Here is an 18,661-nt window from a genome sequence, read left to right as displayed (position 1 = left end):
CATACGAAGCTTGGCTCGGTGGACCTGTTCAATATAGGTGGATGTATCCTTTTGAAAGGTTCATGGGTTATGCAAAGCAAATGGTGAGAAATAAAGCAAGGGTTGAGGGATCAATAGTTGCAGCTTATGTGCGTCGGGAAACAAACTATTTCATCTCTCATTACTTCAACCCGTTGATGTTGACCCCAAGAAATACACGAAATGAATTTATTGTTGAAAGTGAAGGGTTTCAGTCTGCCTTATCAGTTTTTCGTCACCAAGGACGTCCTTGTCATCCAGGGAAATATTACTGGATGAACGACGCAGAGTTGCAGTCAGCGACAATTCATGTGATGATTAATTGTAGCGAAGTTGGACCATACATTGAGATATTTCAAGGATTAAATATCGGCAACATATATACAAGTTTTCAAGGATGGTTTAAGCATCAATTGTTAAATTCTCATCCGACTACACAAATATATCATTTGAGGGGATTAGCCGAAGGTCCGGGAAGAAAAGTCAAACAATGGGACACTTACTTTGTCAATGGGTTTAAATTTCATACTCAATCACGGTCAGTGGGCAAAAAAACAATTAACAGTGGTGTTTACGTCAAAGGAATCAGTGATGGAGGTGAAGATGACTTCTATGGTGTGATCAAACACATATTTGAAGTAACTTACCTATATGTAGATCAACCTAACAAAGTTGTATTGTTTTATTGTGACTGGTTTGACCCTGCAAATGGGATGAAAATTGATCCAAAGCATAAAACTGTTGATGTACGAATGAACAGGATGTATAATGCATTTGACCCTTTCATTTTGGCAAGTAAAGTTAGTCAAGTGTATTATGTACCCTATCCTTCTCATCACCGGCGCAAACATGGATGGTGTGCTGCTATCAAGTGTAAACCAAGAGGTAAATTTGAGACAGAAGTTCCAGATAAAGAAATACCTTACCAAGATGATGAAATATCACAAGTTCCAGATGTGATTGAAGTTGATCCTGTTACAAATTTGGTTGACAGAGATGTTGACGGTCAACAACTTGATGCTGAAACGTTAGCTCAAATGTTACTTATTGACACTGATAGTGGGGAGGAGTCAAGTAACTCTAGAGACAATGAGGAAGATGCAAATAACCCTGACAACAACAATGTGGATGATTTTTATTGTGACGATGATGAATAACCCTTCATAAAACACATGATGTTTTTAATGTAATTATTTTATCATAATAATGAAACATTTATGTTTAATACTCCCTCCGGTCTTATTTACAAGAGAAAATTGACTTTTTAGATACATTGAATAATGTATGTATCTAGTCAAGAACCTAAACCAAATACATAAATTATTTAATGTATCTAAAAAGTAAATTGTCTCTTGTAAATAGGACCGAAGGGAGTATTAATTATCTACCTAATGTATTTTTTATATCATTTATTATCTAACTCATATATTAAAAAATTATTTATAAGATATTGTAAAATAAATAAAATAAAATGTTGTGAAAATGAAAGAAAGGGTCTCGTAGCTTACTTTTCCATTCCAATTTCAATCTCCCTCCCACCTCTTTTCCCCAATTTCAATCTCCCTCCAACACCTCCAAAACCCTAAAATCTCAAACTCACTCACTCATCAATCTCAATTTTCACTCCGTCGCTCAGTCGCCATTCACCAACTCAGTCGCCATTCACCAACTCAGTCGCTCAGTCGCTCAGTCGCCGTTCACCAACTCAGTCGCTCCTCACTCCTTCCTCCTTCCTTTTCCTCGTTATGGCTTCACACGCTCTCGTTCTCACACTCCCAACCTAGCCTACACACTCGATTTAGATTCTTGTCACTTCCAAACCTAGCTTCTCACAATCGGTCCAATAGTTCCAATCAGTGCTACAATTGCTCAGTTTCCAACTCACTCAGTCCACAATCCATCACCGTTGATTTTATTGCTCTAAAAGGTTAGTGAATCACCTTTGCTAAATTGATTTTATTGCTGCTAATTTGTGATTTAAAATATTAGGGTTTTCTGATTTGGTCTGGGTTCTTTTGATAAGTTAACACGTTTGGGTTCTTTTGGTTTGTATACACATAAAATTTGATTTGGGTTCCCTAATGTTCTTTTGGTTTTCATAACATGTTGTTTGAAAAATAAATCTTTGGATGTATGGTTTATGTAATTACAAGGTTGATCAAATGGTGTTTATGGTGATGATATCTGTTGCATTCATGCTATAAAGTATGGAGCTGAACAATGCATTCAACTTTTATAAGTTGTTTTCTAATTCATTTATTCAAATTCCATTGTGAATGTATTTTTTTTGCTTATAAGACATGTGCTAATTTGACTCATATTGCATTTATCTATGCTATGATAATTGCAGCCTGTGTGGTCGTTTTTTATTCTTCTTCTAGAAGCCGTGTCCGCCGTGTTCTCAATCGCTCAAGAAACCACTGTTGCCGTCCTTCCTTCCTTCCTTCACTGTATACCGCTGCCGCCGTTCATCAGGTTAGTTACTTCTTAAAATTTTTAAAGTCTGTTTGATATAGTGACCTTCGCATAACTAGCATTCATTTTAATATTGAGTGTCAGTACTGCATATGTTTTAGAATTAATTTTGTATGAGTATCATTTTAATTAAAAGTTTGGTTTATGTTAACTTGGTGATGATATCTCCAAGTTGAATTCCACTAAATTCTTGAGGTAGTGTTTTCGCTGCTCCCTTTTCCACCATGATATAGCCGTGTCGGTGTCCTAAGTTTTTTTAGATTAGCCGTGTCCCGTGTCCGTGTCGTGTCCCGTGTCCGTGTCCGAGTTCGTGCTTCATAGGGTTTTCAGTGTAATTCTACAAAACCAATCCAAAAGTTCAGTTTTGTTCGTAAACAGACTTAAACTTCCTCTATTTAATTAAAATATCAAACGGTGTCCGAATTGAGTAAACGAACATTCCCTGGAAAGCTTAGAATGTCAAGAATATAAATATAATTTTACTTTTGGTGTTTAAATATCCAATTTGTACAGTTTTACTAATGAACGTGTACAGGTACAGAAACATGTTAGCAGTTTTACCAATTTGCTGCAAAAGTCAGAATTTCAATCTATTCCTCTTTTTTCTTTTTTTCACTTACTCAATTGATCATACTTCTACATTTCTTAATCTATGACATTATTACCATAACATAATAGTATAAAAGTAACTTTATGCTGATTCAAATCTGTTAGTGTGCATTTAGGTTTCGTCATTAGGTGTCGCCGTCGTGGTTAGGTAAGAGCTATGAATTGTGGGTTGAGAGTTAACATGTGTTTACCTTTTTGAATACCATGCGTACTACCCATCCATCTTTCTGAATTACTGATATAGTGTAGTTGAATTGAATGTATCATTGCATTTTTTCTTGATGTTAAACCTGTGCATATTTTAGAGCATTAATCAACTCTTTTTATTTATGTTCCCGACTGTTTAGGCAAGCAGACAGGGATGTCTGGACGAGACAAGGATAAGGGTAAGGCTCATGTTGTAGATCATGGGAAGCCAAAGAAAAAGAAGAATGGAAGAATAGATGTTTCCTCAGACCCTACCAGACAGTGGGTTCGGCCGACGGGGATTACCTTCCGTAACATTGATGAACGGACTGGTACTCCTATTCCTACTGCTACTACTCCACCTCCTTACCCCACTCCATTCCCGACTATTCCTCCCGCACCATTCCCGCCTATTCTTCCCGCATCATTTCCAGCAGCTACTACTAGCCAGCCCCCTTCCGCACCATTCTCACCTATTCTTCCCGCATCATTTCCAGCAGCTACTACTAGCCAGCCCCCCATATATTCTAGTCCTGGTTTTGCCATGCCTGGATTTACTCCGCCATCGACACACTCGCCAAATTACAACACCACCCGATCTAATGTCCGACAAGGCTTTAACACATCCGTTCCATCACAATCATCAACGGAACTGATGCAAGATCTTATGCAAACTGGAAATTTCCTAGCCTTACTTGCTGATCAACGACCTCCACAACAACAGCAACAACAACAACAAAACAACCAAAATGAAGAGGTACCGTATGAAGAGGTACCGTCTGGGGCTGATCAAAGACGACGACAACGACGTCAAATCATTGAAGACTGGGAGTATGTGGATAACCTTGTTGTGGTTACACCAACACCTGAAACGTAAGTAATAAAAATTTAATTTGTTACCTATGTTTGACTTAATTCTTATCAGTTTTTTAAATAAATAATTTAATTAACAATTCAAATTTGTAGGTTAGAGCCATCCCACGGAGTATCAGAACATATTAGAATGGCGATCCAGACGTTTTACCCTAAAGATAGGCGTTGGGCCGTATATTCAGATCTTACTACCGATGACAGGAACGACCTTTTTAAATACTTTTCGGTAAACACATTTTATTGAATATTAAATAATTGTATTTACTTTATAATATGGTTTATTTTTTACATTACTAAATGTCTAATAATTTTTTTTATTGTAGGATTTTTGTAGATGGGAACCTCATCATCACACTCTTGTAGAGAGAAACTTTCATAGGGTAGCTGCAAGACGTTTATCAGATTTGTTATATGATGAACGACAGGAATTGAAAAAACGTAAGGGCAATTATCTTACACAATGGATCGGAGAGAAAAGCTGGGAGTTATTGCTGAAGTATTGGAATGAAGATCCACATTTTAAGAATCGGTCCAAAGCTAACAAGGTGAATAGGGCATCTATTGTAGGAGGGCAGTTGCACGCACAAGGTTCTGTCAGTACCGCTACCTATGCTAGAGATTTGGTAAAAAAAATATATTTAACTATTTATATTTCTATATATATGTATATATTCAATTTTCCAAATGTTCTAATTGGTTAATATTTGTGTGTACAATTAGCGAAATAGATTGGGTAGAGTTCCTTATCCGGAAGAGATCCATGATGTAACTCGTTTCAGTCAGAATCTTGGTCGGTATGTTGATGCTCGAGCTAGCAATACCCAGGTAAATTCTTAATAATTTTATGTTCTCTGCTGTGTTCAAAGGATGTGGGTCGTGTGTCGGTCATATGGTTTATAGCTTGATCTTTAGTGAATTGAATTGTACTAGCTGGATCTTTAGTTTATACATCAAAAGGTCTTCTACAGCTTCTGTTACATATATAGTATCATGCTAACAATGTCAAAGTACCTACCTGCTAAGAGCCTAATAAGTATGTTAGTTATCAAAATATTATTGCATTTCATGCTGATATCAATGGTTTATGAAAAAAGGAAATGACTATTATTACGTGTACTAGCCGAAAGACGAACACAACATCAATGGCATGCTGTTTTGTTACTGACAGTGGTTAGTGAGTGAGTTTTTTAGGTGATCCATTTTTTGTATGTGGCTTTTCTAGGTGATCCATCTTTAGTGTTTTGTTACACAGCAGCAGCAAGCTATCAACACCAAAACAGAAAAGCCACATACAAAAAATGGATCACCTAAAAAACTCACTCCCTAACCACTGTCAGTAACAAAACAGCATGCCATTGATGTTGTGTTCGTCTTTCGGCTAGTACACGTAATAATAGTCATTTCCTTTTTTCATAAACCATTGATATCAGCATGAAATGCAATAATATTTTGATAACTAACATACTTATTAGGCTCTTAGCAGGTAGGTACTTTGGCATTGTTAGCATGATACTATATATGTAACAGAAGTTGTAGAAGACCTTTTGATGTATAAACTAAAGATCCAGCTAGTACAATTCAATTCACTAAAGATCAAGCTATAAACCATATGACCGACACACGACCCACATCCTTTGAACACAGCAGAGAACATAAAATTATTAAGAATTTACCTGGGTATTGCTAGCTCGAGCATCAACATACCGACCAAGATTCTGACTGAAACGAGTTACATCATGGATCTCTTCCGGATAAGGAACTCTACCCAATCTATTTCGCTAATTGTACACACAAATATTAACCAATTAGAACATTTGGAAAATTGAATATATACATATATATAGAAATATAAATAGTTAAATATATTTTTTTTACCAAATCTCTAGCATAGGTAGCGGTACTGACAGAACCTTGTGCGTGCAACTGCCCTCCTACAATAGATGCCCTATTCACCTTGTTAGCTTTGGACCGATTCTTAAAATGTGGATCTTCATTCCAATACTTCAGCAATAACTCCCAGCTTTTCTCTCCGATCCATTGTGTACGATAATTGCCCTTACGTTTTTTCAATTCCTGTCGTTCATCATATAACAAATCTGATAAACGTCTTGCAGCTACCCTATGAAAGTTTCTCTCTACAAGAGTGTGATGATGAGGTTCCCATCTACAAAAATCCTACAATAAAAAAAATTATTAGACATTTAGTAATGTAAAAAATAAACCATATTATAAAGTAAATACAATTATTTAATATTCAATAAAATGTGTTTACCGAAAAGTATTTAAAAAGGTCGTTCCTGTCATTGGTAGTAAGATCTGAATATACGGCCCAACGCCTATCTTTAGGGTAAAACGTCTGGATCGCCATTCTAATATGTTCTGATACTCCGTGGGATGGCTCTAACCTACAAATTTGAATTGTTAATTAAATTATTTATTTAAAAAACTGATAAGAATTAAGTCAAACATAGGTAACAAATTAAATTTTTATTACTTACGTTTCAGGTGTTGGTGTAACCACAACAAGGTTATCCACATACTCCCAGTCTTCAATGATTTGACGTCGTTGTCGTCGTCTTTGATCAGCCCCAGACGGTACCTCTTCATACGGTACCTCTTCATTTTGGTTGTTTTGTTGTTGTTGTTGCTGTTGTTGTGGAGGTCGTTGATCAGCAAGTAAGGCTAGGAAATTTCCAGTTTGCATAAGATCTTGCATCAGTTCCGTTGATGATTGTGATGGAACGGATGTGTTAAAGCCTTGTCGGACATTAGATCGGGTGGTGTTGTAATTTGGCGAGTGTGTCGATGGCGGAGTAAATCCAGGCATGGCAAAACCAGGACTAGAATATATGGGGGGCTGGCTAGTAGTAGCTGCTGGAAATGATGCGGGAAGAATAGGTGAGAATGGTGCGGAAGGGGGCTGGCTAGTAGTAGCTGCTGGAAATGATGCGGGAAGAATAGGCGGGAATGGTGCGGGAGGAATAGTCGGGAATGGAGTGGGGTAAGGAGGTGGAGTAGTAGCAGTAGGAATAGGAGTACCAGTAGGAATAGGAGTACCAGTCCGTTCATCAATGTTACGGAAGGTAATCCCCGTCGGCCGAACCCACTGTCTGGTAGGGTCTGAGGAAACATCTATTCTTCCATTCTTCTTTTTCTTTGGCTTCCCATGATCTACAACATGAGCCTTACCCTTATCCTTGTCTCGTCCAGACATCCCTGTCTGCTTGCCTAAACAGTCGGGAACATAAATAAAAAGAGTTGATTAATGCTCTAAAATACGCACAGGTTTAACATCAAGAAAAAATGCAATGATACATTCAATTCAACTACACTGTATCAGTAATTCAGAAAGATGGATGGGTAGTACGCATGGTATTCAAAAAGGTAAACACATGTTAACTCTCAACCCACAATTCATAGCTCTTACCTAACCACGACGGCGACACCTAATGACGAAACCTAAATGCACACTAACAGATTTGAATCAGCATAAAGTTACTTTTATACTATTATGTTATGGTAATAATGTCATAGATTAAGAAATGTAGAAGTATGATCAATTGAGTAAGTGAAAAAAAGAAAAAAGAGGAATAGATTGAAATTCTGACTTTTGCAGCAAATTGGTAAAACTGCTAACATGTTTCTGTACCTGTACACGTTCATTAGTAAAACTGTACAAATTGGATATTTAAACACCAAAAGTAAAATTATATTTATATTCTTGACATTCTAAGTTTTCCAGGGAATGTTCGTTTACTCAATTCGGACACCGTTTGATATTTTAATTAAATAGAGGAAGTTTAAGTCTGTTTACGAACAAAACTGAACTTTTGGATTGGTTTTGTAGAATTACACTGAAAACCCTATGAAGCACGAACTCGGACACGGACACGGGACACGACACGGACACGGGACACGGCTAATCTAAAAAAACTTAGGACACCGACACGGCTATATCATGGTGGAAAAGGGAGCAGCGAAAACACTACCTCAAGAATTTAGTGGAATTCAACTTGGAGATATCATCACCAAGTTAACATAAACCAAACTTTTAATTAAAATGATACTCATACAAAATTAATTCTAAAACATATGCAGTACTGACACTCAATATTAAAATGAATGCTAGTTATGCGAAGGTCACTATATCAAATAGACTTTAAAAATTTTAAGAAGTAACTAACCTGATGAACGGCGGCAGCGGTATACAGTGAAGGAAGGAAGGAAGGACGGCGACAGTGGTTTCTTGAGCGATTGAGAACACGGCGGACACGGCTTCTAGAAGAAGAATAAAAAACGACCACACAGGCTGCAATTATCATAGCATAGATAAATGCAATATGAGTCAAATTAGCACAGGTCTTATAAGCAAAAAAAATACATTCACAATGGAATTTGAATAAATGAATTAGAAAACAACTTATAAAAGTTGAATGCATTGTTCAGCTCCATACTTTATAGCATGAATGCAACAGATATCAACACCATAAACACCATTTGATCAACCTTGTAATTACATAAACCATACATCCAAAGATTTATTTTTCAAACAACATGTTATGAAAACCAAAAGAACATTAGGGAACCCAAATCAAATTTTATGTGTATACAAACCAAAAGAACCCAAACGTGTTAACTTATCAAAAGAACCCAGACCAAATCAGAAAACCCTAATATTTTAAATCACAAATTAGCAGCAATAAAATCAATTTAGCAAAGGTGATTCACTAACCTTTTAGAGCAATAAAATCAACGGTGATGGATTGTGGACTGAGTGAGTTGGAAACTGAGCAATTGTAGCACCGATTGGAACTATTGGACCGATTGTGAGAAGCTAGGTTTGGAAGTGACAAGAATCTGAATCGAGTGTGTAGGCTAGGTTGGGAGTGTGAGAGCGAGAGCGTGTGAAGCCATAACGAGGAAAAGGAAGGAGGAAGGAGTGAGGAGCGACTGAGTTGGTGAACGGCGACTGAGCGACTGAGTTGGTGAATGGCGACTGAGCGACGGAGCGAAAATTGAGATTGATGAGTGAGTGAGTTTGAGATTTTAGGGTTTTGGAGGTGTTGGAGGGAGATTGAAATTGGGGAAAAGAGGTGGGAGGGAGATTGAAATTGGAATGGAAAAGTAAGCTACGAGACCCTTTCTTTCATTTTCACAACATTTTATTTTATTTATTTTACAATATCTTATAAATAATTTTTTAATATATGAGTTAGATAATAAATGATATAAAAAATACATTAGGTAGATAATTAATACTCCCTTCGGTCCTATTTACAAGAGACAATTTACTTTTTAGATACATTAAATAATTTATGTATTTGGTTTAGGTTCTTGACTAGATACATACATTATTCAATGTATCTAAAAAGTCAATTTTCTCTTGTAAATAAGACCGGAGGGAGTATTAAACATAAATGTTTCATTATTATGATAAAATAATTACATTAAAAACATCATGTGTTTTATGAAGGGTTATTCATCATCGTCACAATAAAAATCATCCACATTGTTGTTGTCAGGGTTATTTGCATCTTCCTCATTGTCTCTAGAGTTACTTGACTCCTCCCCACTATCAGTGTCAATAAGTAACATTTGAGCTAACGTTTCAGCATCAAGTTGTTGACCGTCAACATCTCTGTCAACCAAATTTGTAACAGGATCAACTTCAATCACATCTGGAACTTGTGATATTTCATCATCTTGGTAAGGTATTTCTTTATCTGGAACTTCTGTCTCAAATTTACCTCTTGGTTTACACTTGATAGCAGCACACCATCCATGTTTACGCTGGTGATGAGAAGGATAGGGTACATAATACACTTGACTAACTTTACTTGCCAAAATGAAAGGGTCAAATGCATTATACATCCTGTTCATTCGTACATCAACAGTTTTATGCTTTGGATCAATTTTCATCCCATTTGCAGGGTCAAACCAGTCACAATAAAACAATACAACTTTGTTAGGTTGATCTACATATAGGTAAGTTACTTCAAATATGTGTTTGATCACACCATAGAAGTCATCTTCACCTCCATCACTGATTCCTTTGACGTAAACACCACTGTTAATTGTTTTTTTGCCCACTGACCGTGATTGAGTATGAAATTTAAACCCATTGACAAAGTAAGTGTCCCATTGTTTGACTTTTCTTCCCGGACCTTCGGCTAATCCCCTCAAATGATATATTTGTGTAGTCGGATGAGAATTTAACAATTGATGCTTAAACCATCCTTGAAAACTTGTATATATGTTGCCGATATTTAATCCTTGAAATATCTCAATGTATGGTCCAACTTCGCTACAATTAATCATCACATGAATTGTCGCTGACTGCAACTCTGTGTCGTTCATCCAGTAATATTTCCCTGGATGACAAGGACGTCCTTGGTGACGAAAAACTGATAAGGCAGACTGAAACCCTTCACTTTCAACAATAAATTCATTTCGTGTATTTCTTGGGGTCAACATCAACGGGTTGAAGTAATGAGAGATGAAATAGTTTGTTTCCCGACGCACATAAGCTGCAACTATTGATCCCTCAACCCTTGCTTTATTTCTCACCATTTGCTTTGCATAACCCATGAACCTTTCAAAAGGATACATCCACCTATATTGAACAGGTCCACCGAGCCAAGCTTCGTATGCGAGATGCACAGGAAGATGTTCCATAGAATCAAAGAAACCCGGGGGAAAAACTTGCTCTAGTTTACAAAGAGTGATAGGCATATTTTGATCCATTTTAACAAGTTCATCCATCCTCAAGGTTGAAGCGCACAAGTCTTTAAAAAAAAGGCTAATTTCAGTCAAGGGGTTTAAGACATTGTTTGGCAATGAGCTAAACGCAATTGGAAGTAAGCGTTCCAAGAAAACGTGGGAATCATGACTTTTCATTCTATGCAGTCTTCCTGAGTTGACGTCGGCACACCTCGACAAGTTAGAACAATATCCGTCTGGCATCCTCAACTCTTTCAACCATTGACAAACAGATTTTGCTTCATCAGCAGTAAGACTATAAACAGCCTTGGGTTTTAGATATTTTCCATTTTGAAGAAGTTGTAGCTCCATTTCTGGTCTCTTACAATGCAATGGCAAGTCCATTCTAGCCTTCTCATTATCTTTTGTTTTACCAGAGACATTCATCACTGTGTGAATTATATTGTCACAAAAGTTCTTTTCAATGTGCATAACATCAAGATTATGTCTCAGTAAATTATCTTTCCAGTAAGGGAGATCCCAGAAGATACTTCTTTTGGTCCAATGGTGCTCGTTACCGTATTATGGGTGTCTGACTCTTTTGCCAACATCTGTGAATTTCAAAAGTCCTAGTTCATTGACTCTACGGTATACTTCCTCTGATGTCGTCCTAGGAGGCGGGCCATCTTTTTCTGTTTTTCCTTTAGTAAACAAATTCTTCTTCTTACGAAATTCATGTGTCGCGGGTAAAAACGGACGATGACAGTCAAACCACGAATGCTTTCTTCCGTGATGCAACCATATGGCCTTTGTTTGTTCCAAGCAATGTGGACAAGCCAATCTTCCATGAGTCGACCATCCAGACAACATTCCATATGCAGGAAAGTCGTTAATAGTCCACATCAGAGCTGCCCTCATTCTAAAAAATTTCTTCCTTGCAATATCATATGTCGATACACCGTTCCACAATCTATTCAAATCATCAATTAAGGGTTGTAGATACACATCTATACCATCTAATGGGCTCGTAGGTCCTGGTACAATACAACTCAAAAACAAATAAGGCTTTGACATGCACATCTCAGGAGGAAGATTATACGGGGTAAGAAGAATTGGCCAACAAGAATAAGGCGTTGATGATGCTTGGATATATGGAATAAATCCATCAGAGCATAATCCAAGCCTCACATTACGTGGATCTTCTGCAAAATCACGATGTACTTGATCAAAGTGCTTCCATGCCACCCTGTCACAAGGATGTCGCATCACACCTGAATTAGTTTTATTGTAATAATGCCATGTCATTTTATCAGCCGTGTGAGTTGATGCAAACAATCTCTGTAATCTTGGTATTATTGGCAGATAAAACATTGACTTGATTGAGACTCGTTTCTTCTTCTGAGAACCGACATCATCACATACTTCATACCTCAGTGCATTGCAAAATTTACACGCCACCAACGCCCCATCATTTTTACCAAATTCGTTGTCGTAAAACAACATGCACCCATTAACGCAACAATCAATAATTTTAACTTCCAATCCCAACTTCTCCACCAACTTTTGAGCCTCATAAAAACTCAAGGGCAAATTGTCCTTTACAGGAGTTGCGTCCCTCATGATATCTGTATAACACTCTGAGCCTTCTTCGGCTACACTCCAATCTGACGCGGCAGCTAAAAGCCTCACACTCATTGATAACTTAGAATCAGACGACCCTTCAAACAACGGCTTGTTTACTTCTTCCATCATCTTGTAAAACTTCAACGCTTTCTCATTCGGGATTGTTTCGTCTTAACCACCCTCGTTGTAAGACAGGTTCACCCCAAGTGCATCACCGACCATATCTTCCATCACGCCAAAGTTTTCACACTCCATACGCGCCTCGCTGCTTGAAGCGTGCATATTAACATCAGACTCGGTATTATTTGTAGGCTCTTGTTCATCGTGATAAATCCACACATAATAATTCTCCATAAAACCAAGGTCCTTTAAATGGTTTAGAACATCTTTTGGGCTCCGAATCAACCTACACGTACATTTAACACACGGACATCTTATCCCTCCCTCCAATTGAAAGGCATCTTGCGCCATGGCGTAAGCAACAAAATCACGAACTCCATCCACAAAAGCCGCCTTAAGTTTCCTTTTCCCCGGATATTTTCTATCGTACATCCAACTACGATGGAAAATATGTTGATCCATTTTTCGCGTCGCTGCAGTTGACTCAAATTAGTACCATATATTTTTATACGTAAATATTTTTTTAATATAAATAACAATTTTTTTCTAATCACCTAAATATTTAGAAATTTGTACAAAATAAACATGCTATCGCATAAAAATTATATAAGATTTTATATTTTATGACTAAAATATATAACATTTTCTAATCTATATCAAATTTTCTAAAATTTGTATGAAATAAACATTGCGTGCATATACAAATTACGAACCACAAATAAATGTTAAGCGCGGACGCCAGAATTGGTTCCCACAAAATAATTCACATATGTCATATTAATTAACTTCATAATTTTTTTGCTACTTTACATTATTTTTCTAACAAACTTAATTATACATATTTCTTTACTAACTTAACTTTTTTTTAAAGAACTACGGTAACATTTTTACTAGCTACATCTATTTTACATAAAACAAATTTGATCTAAATAACATATTTACTACAATTTAATTTTACTAACTATGTTTCTAATATCTAATATTTTTAATACTAATCCATTGAATAAATTTTAAATAAATAAAAGATACTAACCTCAAATAACAAGCCAATGAACAAGTGGATCCAAAAAAAAAAAACCAACAACCAGCTAGCAGCAACACCAACTTTAAAATGGATCGAAAACAAGGAAACTACGAAAAATAATGCAACATATTTTAATAACTAAATTAACAATATATATAAATACACACATTTTTAAAAGTAAACATTTTTAACTAAACTACAAGTTTTTCTACAAGCTAACACTTTTTTCATTATACTCTCTCTAACACTAATAAGTTGAAATTTAATTTAATCCCACTAAATATTTTTTTAAAGAAGTTAATCCAACTAACATTTTTTTTTAGAAAAATCCCGCTAACGTTTTTATTAATTACAATATAATAATTTTAGTAACTATTTTTCTAATAATTAATATTTAGTACTAATACCATTGTAGCAATAGTTAGAAATGTACCAACCTCAAATAATAAGTCGACGAACTAAGCGGAGGCAGCAAAATCAACGGCAACGAACAACAACACCAACCTCAAAATGAATCAGAACCAACATAACTATAAAAAAAAATGTAACTTATTTTAAAATATAACAATATTAAATATTTATAAATTCAAACACATGTAAAATTGAAATCAATTATAAGAAAATATCAATAATTACCTTTGTTAGAAACTTCAACAATGATAATAATATTATGGAGAATAAAATTTGAGTGATATTAAAAAAAAATTGAGTGAGAATAGAGTGAAAATTGTAAGGAAGAAAATAGAGTGAAGAGTTGTATATTTATAATGCTGCAACGGTAACAAACGGCTAGTTAGAATGTGGGTCCCGTGTTTTCCGACGAAATTTTCGTAGGTAATTTCCACCAATCACAACCAGCCACACACCCTATATCCAACGGCTTTCTGCATGTGGGGCCGCAGCTTTCCTAGGAAAATATTCGTCGGTAACGTAGGCCAATCACATACTCCCACGCGCCCTTTTTCTGCATGTGGGGCCGCTGCTTTCCTAGGAAAGTATTCCTCGGTAAAAGCAGCCAATCACAAGCTGGCACGCCCCACTTTTCTGGTCCTTTTTTACTGACATGTGCTTTCCTACGAAAGTTTCGTAGGTAATTCGTAGGAAACCCTTTCCTAGGAAATTTCGTCGAAAATCTTTGTAGGAAAATTCAATATTTCTTGTAGTGATAGCGGACAATTTCTTCATATGTATTGGAATTAGAGGAAATGTTGGGAGAAAATGCATGGTAACTGCCTGTATTAATTCAAGAGTTGGTGGGTGGCTATATTAATTGTATAAGACGGTAAGGTAAAAAAGACAAGTTATTCAAGTGACTTTAGTATTGAGTTTGTATAAGATAGTAAGGGAAAAATAGTTTTTTATTAAAAAAAATCAAAAACAAATATAAAGGTCCGGTTCTTTAATAAATGGTTCGGTTTGAAAAAAATTGTCTTCTAATGGTTTCGTATGGTTCGGAATCCCGAACAGTTATATCAAACCAAAACTTTTGGTTCAGTTCGGTTCTAAAAAAATTGTAACGGTTCAGTTTGGTTCAGATGACTTTATATAATGGTTCGGTACGGCATGCTTGATGTTAAATTAATATTATATGTGACTATATGAATGCAGGAAATGGAAACAAAAGGAACTTCTAAATTGACAACTATGTACACATTATGGTCAACATTAGATGAACCGTTTAAAACCAAAATCAACGATAGAATTGAAAATAATGATGAGGGTAGTTCTTTGTTGAGACTCCTAAGGCTTATCCCCAATCAACCGGTGGAAATACCAACATCTTTATTAAGAATGTTCATGTAATTTTATAACTATATAGAAAATGTTTCTTATTTTCGAGTCAGTGGTCAAAACATGAACGTCGCATTGGAGGATGTTTTGTTTTTGACACATTTGCCTACTACAGGTCGACCAATTGCCTCAATTAACAGTAAAGACTTACAAGCTTTTGATTGAATTTTTTCAATAAAAAAAACTTAGCCTACTCGAGTTGAAAGGTATTTGTTGTGATAGTGATAGAAATGTGAGGATCAAGTTCATCCTCCTCGTGATTGTGACATGCCTGATTTGCCCAAATGGGAATGAATAAATTTTCTATATTTCTTACGTTCACATCCGTTCCAGAAGTCGCAGAGAAATGGAAGGCTTAAATACCAAAAACTACGGAGGCATGATCTAAAAATGGGTATACCCGGATTCGGTTTACCCATGGAACTTATGATTCCCTTGCGATCTTTTCTTCCTACTATAGAAAGAAGGATCAGCGCACGGATCAGGCTTTCGCGGAAATAGGCGAATGCTATGCCTAAAGTAAAGGTAAGTCAAGGCCCGGGCATTCTTCCAATGCAATACCTTCTTCCTTTACTGCTTTACTTTGCTTTGTTTGCCTATCCACTGTTTGTTAAGGGCATACTGAAGGTGAGAAAAACACAAGAAGGGGGGGTTGAATTGTGTTTTCTTTTTCTGTCTAAAAAAAATTCTTCTTCTGATAAAACTTCAGAAGCAGTTTGAGAGTGCTTCTGATGAAATGATCAGAATCAGATATGCAGCGGAAAGAACAGAGCAGAGAAAAGAAAGACAAAGACACAAGCAGTTATCCTGGTTCCTTCCACAACACGGAAGTAGTCCAGTCCCCCTTGCACTTCCAAGGAGATTTCACTATAATCACAAGATTACAACTGCTCAATACTTTCTAAGTATGAGACTTCACAAAACTATGCTCAAGCACACACGCAAGAGTCTTCCAATGCTCAAGCACTAAGCAAGAGACTTCTAATGCTCAAGCACGCAGGCAAGAGACTTCTAATCAAACAAAAATACAGAGAATTGAGTTTGAATTGAACACTTGATATACAATCAGTGGTGTTCACAATACAATACAGAAAAGACTCTAGACTATGAATTTCTAAGATGTATCAAATCAGTGCAGAAATTCAGTGTGCTTTGTAGTATCAAATTGACAGAGTTTTGGCGCTTTTGAACTTATGTATATCTCTGTTTTATCTTCAAGTCTTCACTCCTTTATATAGAGGCGTGAAAGAGACGTTGAGATAATCAGCACGTCTAAAGAGTCGTTTGAAATCCTTTGATTATCCACCAGTGATCCTTTGCCTGATTTGGGTGTAGTCCTTTGAAGAATAAACTTCAAATTCATTCCCATCTTGAGTTGTACAAATTCTGCAGGCATGGCTGTTGTTTTGTCTTGTAGCGTAGACAGAAAACAGAGTAGTGGAGGTAGTGGTTGTACACTTGTACTTTGTCAACTCTATTAATGAGAGACAAGTGCTCAGTGTTATCCATATATCCGTTGATACCTCCCTTTCAGTTCTTCGTTCTTCTTTGATAAGACTGAATTGAGAATCAGCAACTTTGAATCTTCAGTTTGATTAAAGGATCAAATGTAGCTTCTGGTGAAAATATTGCTTCTGATGAAAACTTTTGCTTCTGATGAAAATATTGCTTCTGATGACTTTCTGCTTCTGATGACGTCATCTCTTCAGGAGCAGTTTAGCTTCAGGAGCAGTTTTCTTCAGATGCTCAGAATTTCTTTTTCTTTCCATTGTTCTTCCAAGACCTATTGAAATAACTTGAGTAGCCTTTGGTCCTGTACACTTGAACAATTATTAGTAATAACCAATTGACAATTTTTAATACCTTGTTATCATCAAAACTTAATAAGGTTCATTGTGAAACACATTTTGTTCCAACAATCTCCCCCTTTTTGATGATGACAAACAATAGTATTTAAAATGTTCAATTGTTGTTGATCTAATTAATAAGTTGACCACTGGGATAGAGGTTTGTAAGCTCCCCCTGAGTCTAATAGATCCTTAAGGTGAGGTTTGTAAGCTCCCCCTAAGTTCTATTCTTATTAATTAAATTTCAATAAAATACTCATAAAATCAAATCAGAAGTATTTAAAAGAAATTTAGAAGTGGTTGTAGTGGGGCTCAGTGCCTTAAAAATACTATACATTTACTCCCCCTTTTGTCATCAACAAAAAGAATAAGAACAAAAGACAGAGTAGCAGAGCATATAACCAAATAAAAACATAATAAGTATCAGAGCAAGAAGTATCAGAGCATATGACATTAAAATCAATAAATATCATTAGAGTTAAAAAAAATAGAACATAATATTTCAGAAACAATGATAATATTTATAAATGAAGGTTAAGGTACAAAGATAAGACTACACAGAACAAAAGTAAAAACAAGCTAGAGTTGGGTGTGCAACTAAGGTTGGGCTTGCTTATACAGCTGTTCTAAGAGATACTTGATCTGTTCATCTTTCTTCTTAAGTAGCTCATCCTTTTCCCTCATTCTTCTTACATGCCCAGCATGAATTCTTGCAGCTCTTGTGATATACTCTTCTTCAGGATAGAAAGGAGTGATGTCCAGAAGAGGTACATAATTCAGCTCTTTGTCCTTAGCTGCTTCATGCATATCATCCAAAAGCTTCTTCAGCATTGCAGAGTGAGATGACACACATTTGGTTCTGAGTTGATCCAGCAACTCATCAAAGCTCTTCTGAAGATCCATCCACTGATCATAATAGTGAATAGGAGGTGCAGGAACTGTTCTGCGAAGAATCAGTGCCTGAATCTCATCACTAAGTCTGATCAGCTGTTCCTCTATATACTCAGACTCTAGGATATGGTCAGGGATGGGTGAAGGTTCAGTTTGAGTTGTATTTGATGTGGTTGGTTGGTCAGAGGTTAAGTCTATTATAGTGGGTGAGTCTGGTTGTTGTTGTTCTGTTGTTTGATGGTCAGAGGGTATTGTTTGATGGTCAGGAGCTGTTTGGTCAGAAGCAACTTGTTCAGAGGCAGTTTGCTCCTGAACAGTTTGCTCAGGGATGGTTTGGGTTTCTGTTTGGGTTTCCAAAACAGTCTTTTCAGGAACTGTCTTAGAGGCCTTAGTGGGTGTTGGTTGCATTTCACCACCTAGATGTTTTTCTAAGTTGTGAAGGGTTGAGGATTCTTGGTGTTGGGGAGTTTCTGAAGTAGTTGCATCTGAAGCTACTTCAGAGGCT

The 18,661-nt window shown here is 36.4% G+C and overlaps 3 protein-coding genes across 5 annotated transcripts; 1 reads left to right on the top strand and 2 right to left on the bottom strand.

Annotated features, from left to right (window-relative positions):
- The first annotated feature begins 3,443 nt into the window (after positions 1-3,443).
- On the top strand, positions 3,444-5,152 carry LOC112421066 (neural Wiskott-Aldrich syndrome protein-like). Of its 2 annotated transcripts, none has more exons than XM_039835042.1 (4): positions 3,444-4,161; positions 4,255-4,387; positions 4,485-4,784; positions 4,890-5,152. In XM_039835042.1, exons 1-4 carry the CDS (start codon positions 3,464-3,466, stop codon positions 4,896-4,898), a joined length of 1,140 nt encoding a protein of 379 aa, XP_039690976.1. In that variant the 5' UTR covers positions 3,444-3,463; the 3' UTR covers positions 4,899-5,152. The 2 variants fall into 2 exon arrangements, with proteins under 2 accessions (XP_039690976.1, XP_039690975.1); XM_039835041.1 differs by having other exon boundaries at positions 4,882-5,152.
- A 547-nt stretch (positions 5,153-5,699) lies between these two features.
- On the bottom strand, positions 5,700-8,150 carry LOC120580848 (neural Wiskott-Aldrich syndrome protein-like). Of its 2 annotated transcripts, none has more exons than XM_039835016.1 (4): positions 6,660-8,147; positions 6,434-6,566; positions 6,037-6,336; positions 5,700-5,939 (listed from the first exon to the last, which is right to left on the bottom strand). In XM_039835016.1, exons 1-4 carry the CDS (start codon positions 7,373-7,375, stop codon positions 5,823-5,825), a joined length of 1,266 nt encoding a protein of 421 aa, XP_039690950.1. In that variant the 5' UTR covers positions 7,376-8,147; the 3' UTR covers positions 5,700-5,822. The 2 variants fall into 2 exon arrangements, with proteins under 2 accessions (XP_039690950.1, XP_039690951.1); XM_039835017.1 differs by having other exon boundaries at positions 5,789-5,931; positions 6,660-8,150.
- Positions 8,151-11,442: 3,292 nt separating this feature from the next.
- On the bottom strand, positions 11,443-12,612 carry LOC120576094 (uncharacterized). The gene has a single exon (XM_039827078.1). The coding sequence runs from the start codon at positions 12,610-12,612 to the stop codon at positions 11,443-11,445; it is 1,170 nt and encodes a 389-aa protein (XP_039683012.1).
- Positions 12,613-18,661: the final 6,049 nt, after the last annotated feature.

Source organism: Medicago truncatula, chromosome 6 (genome assembly GCF_003473485.1).
Source record: "Medicago truncatula cultivar Jemalong A17 chromosome 6, MtrunA17r5.0-ANR, whole genome shotgun sequence".
NCBI lineage: Eukaryota > Viridiplantae > Streptophyta > Magnoliopsida > Fabales > Fabaceae > Medicago > Medicago truncatula.
This window is presented reverse-complemented; position numbering and strand designations above follow the sequence as displayed.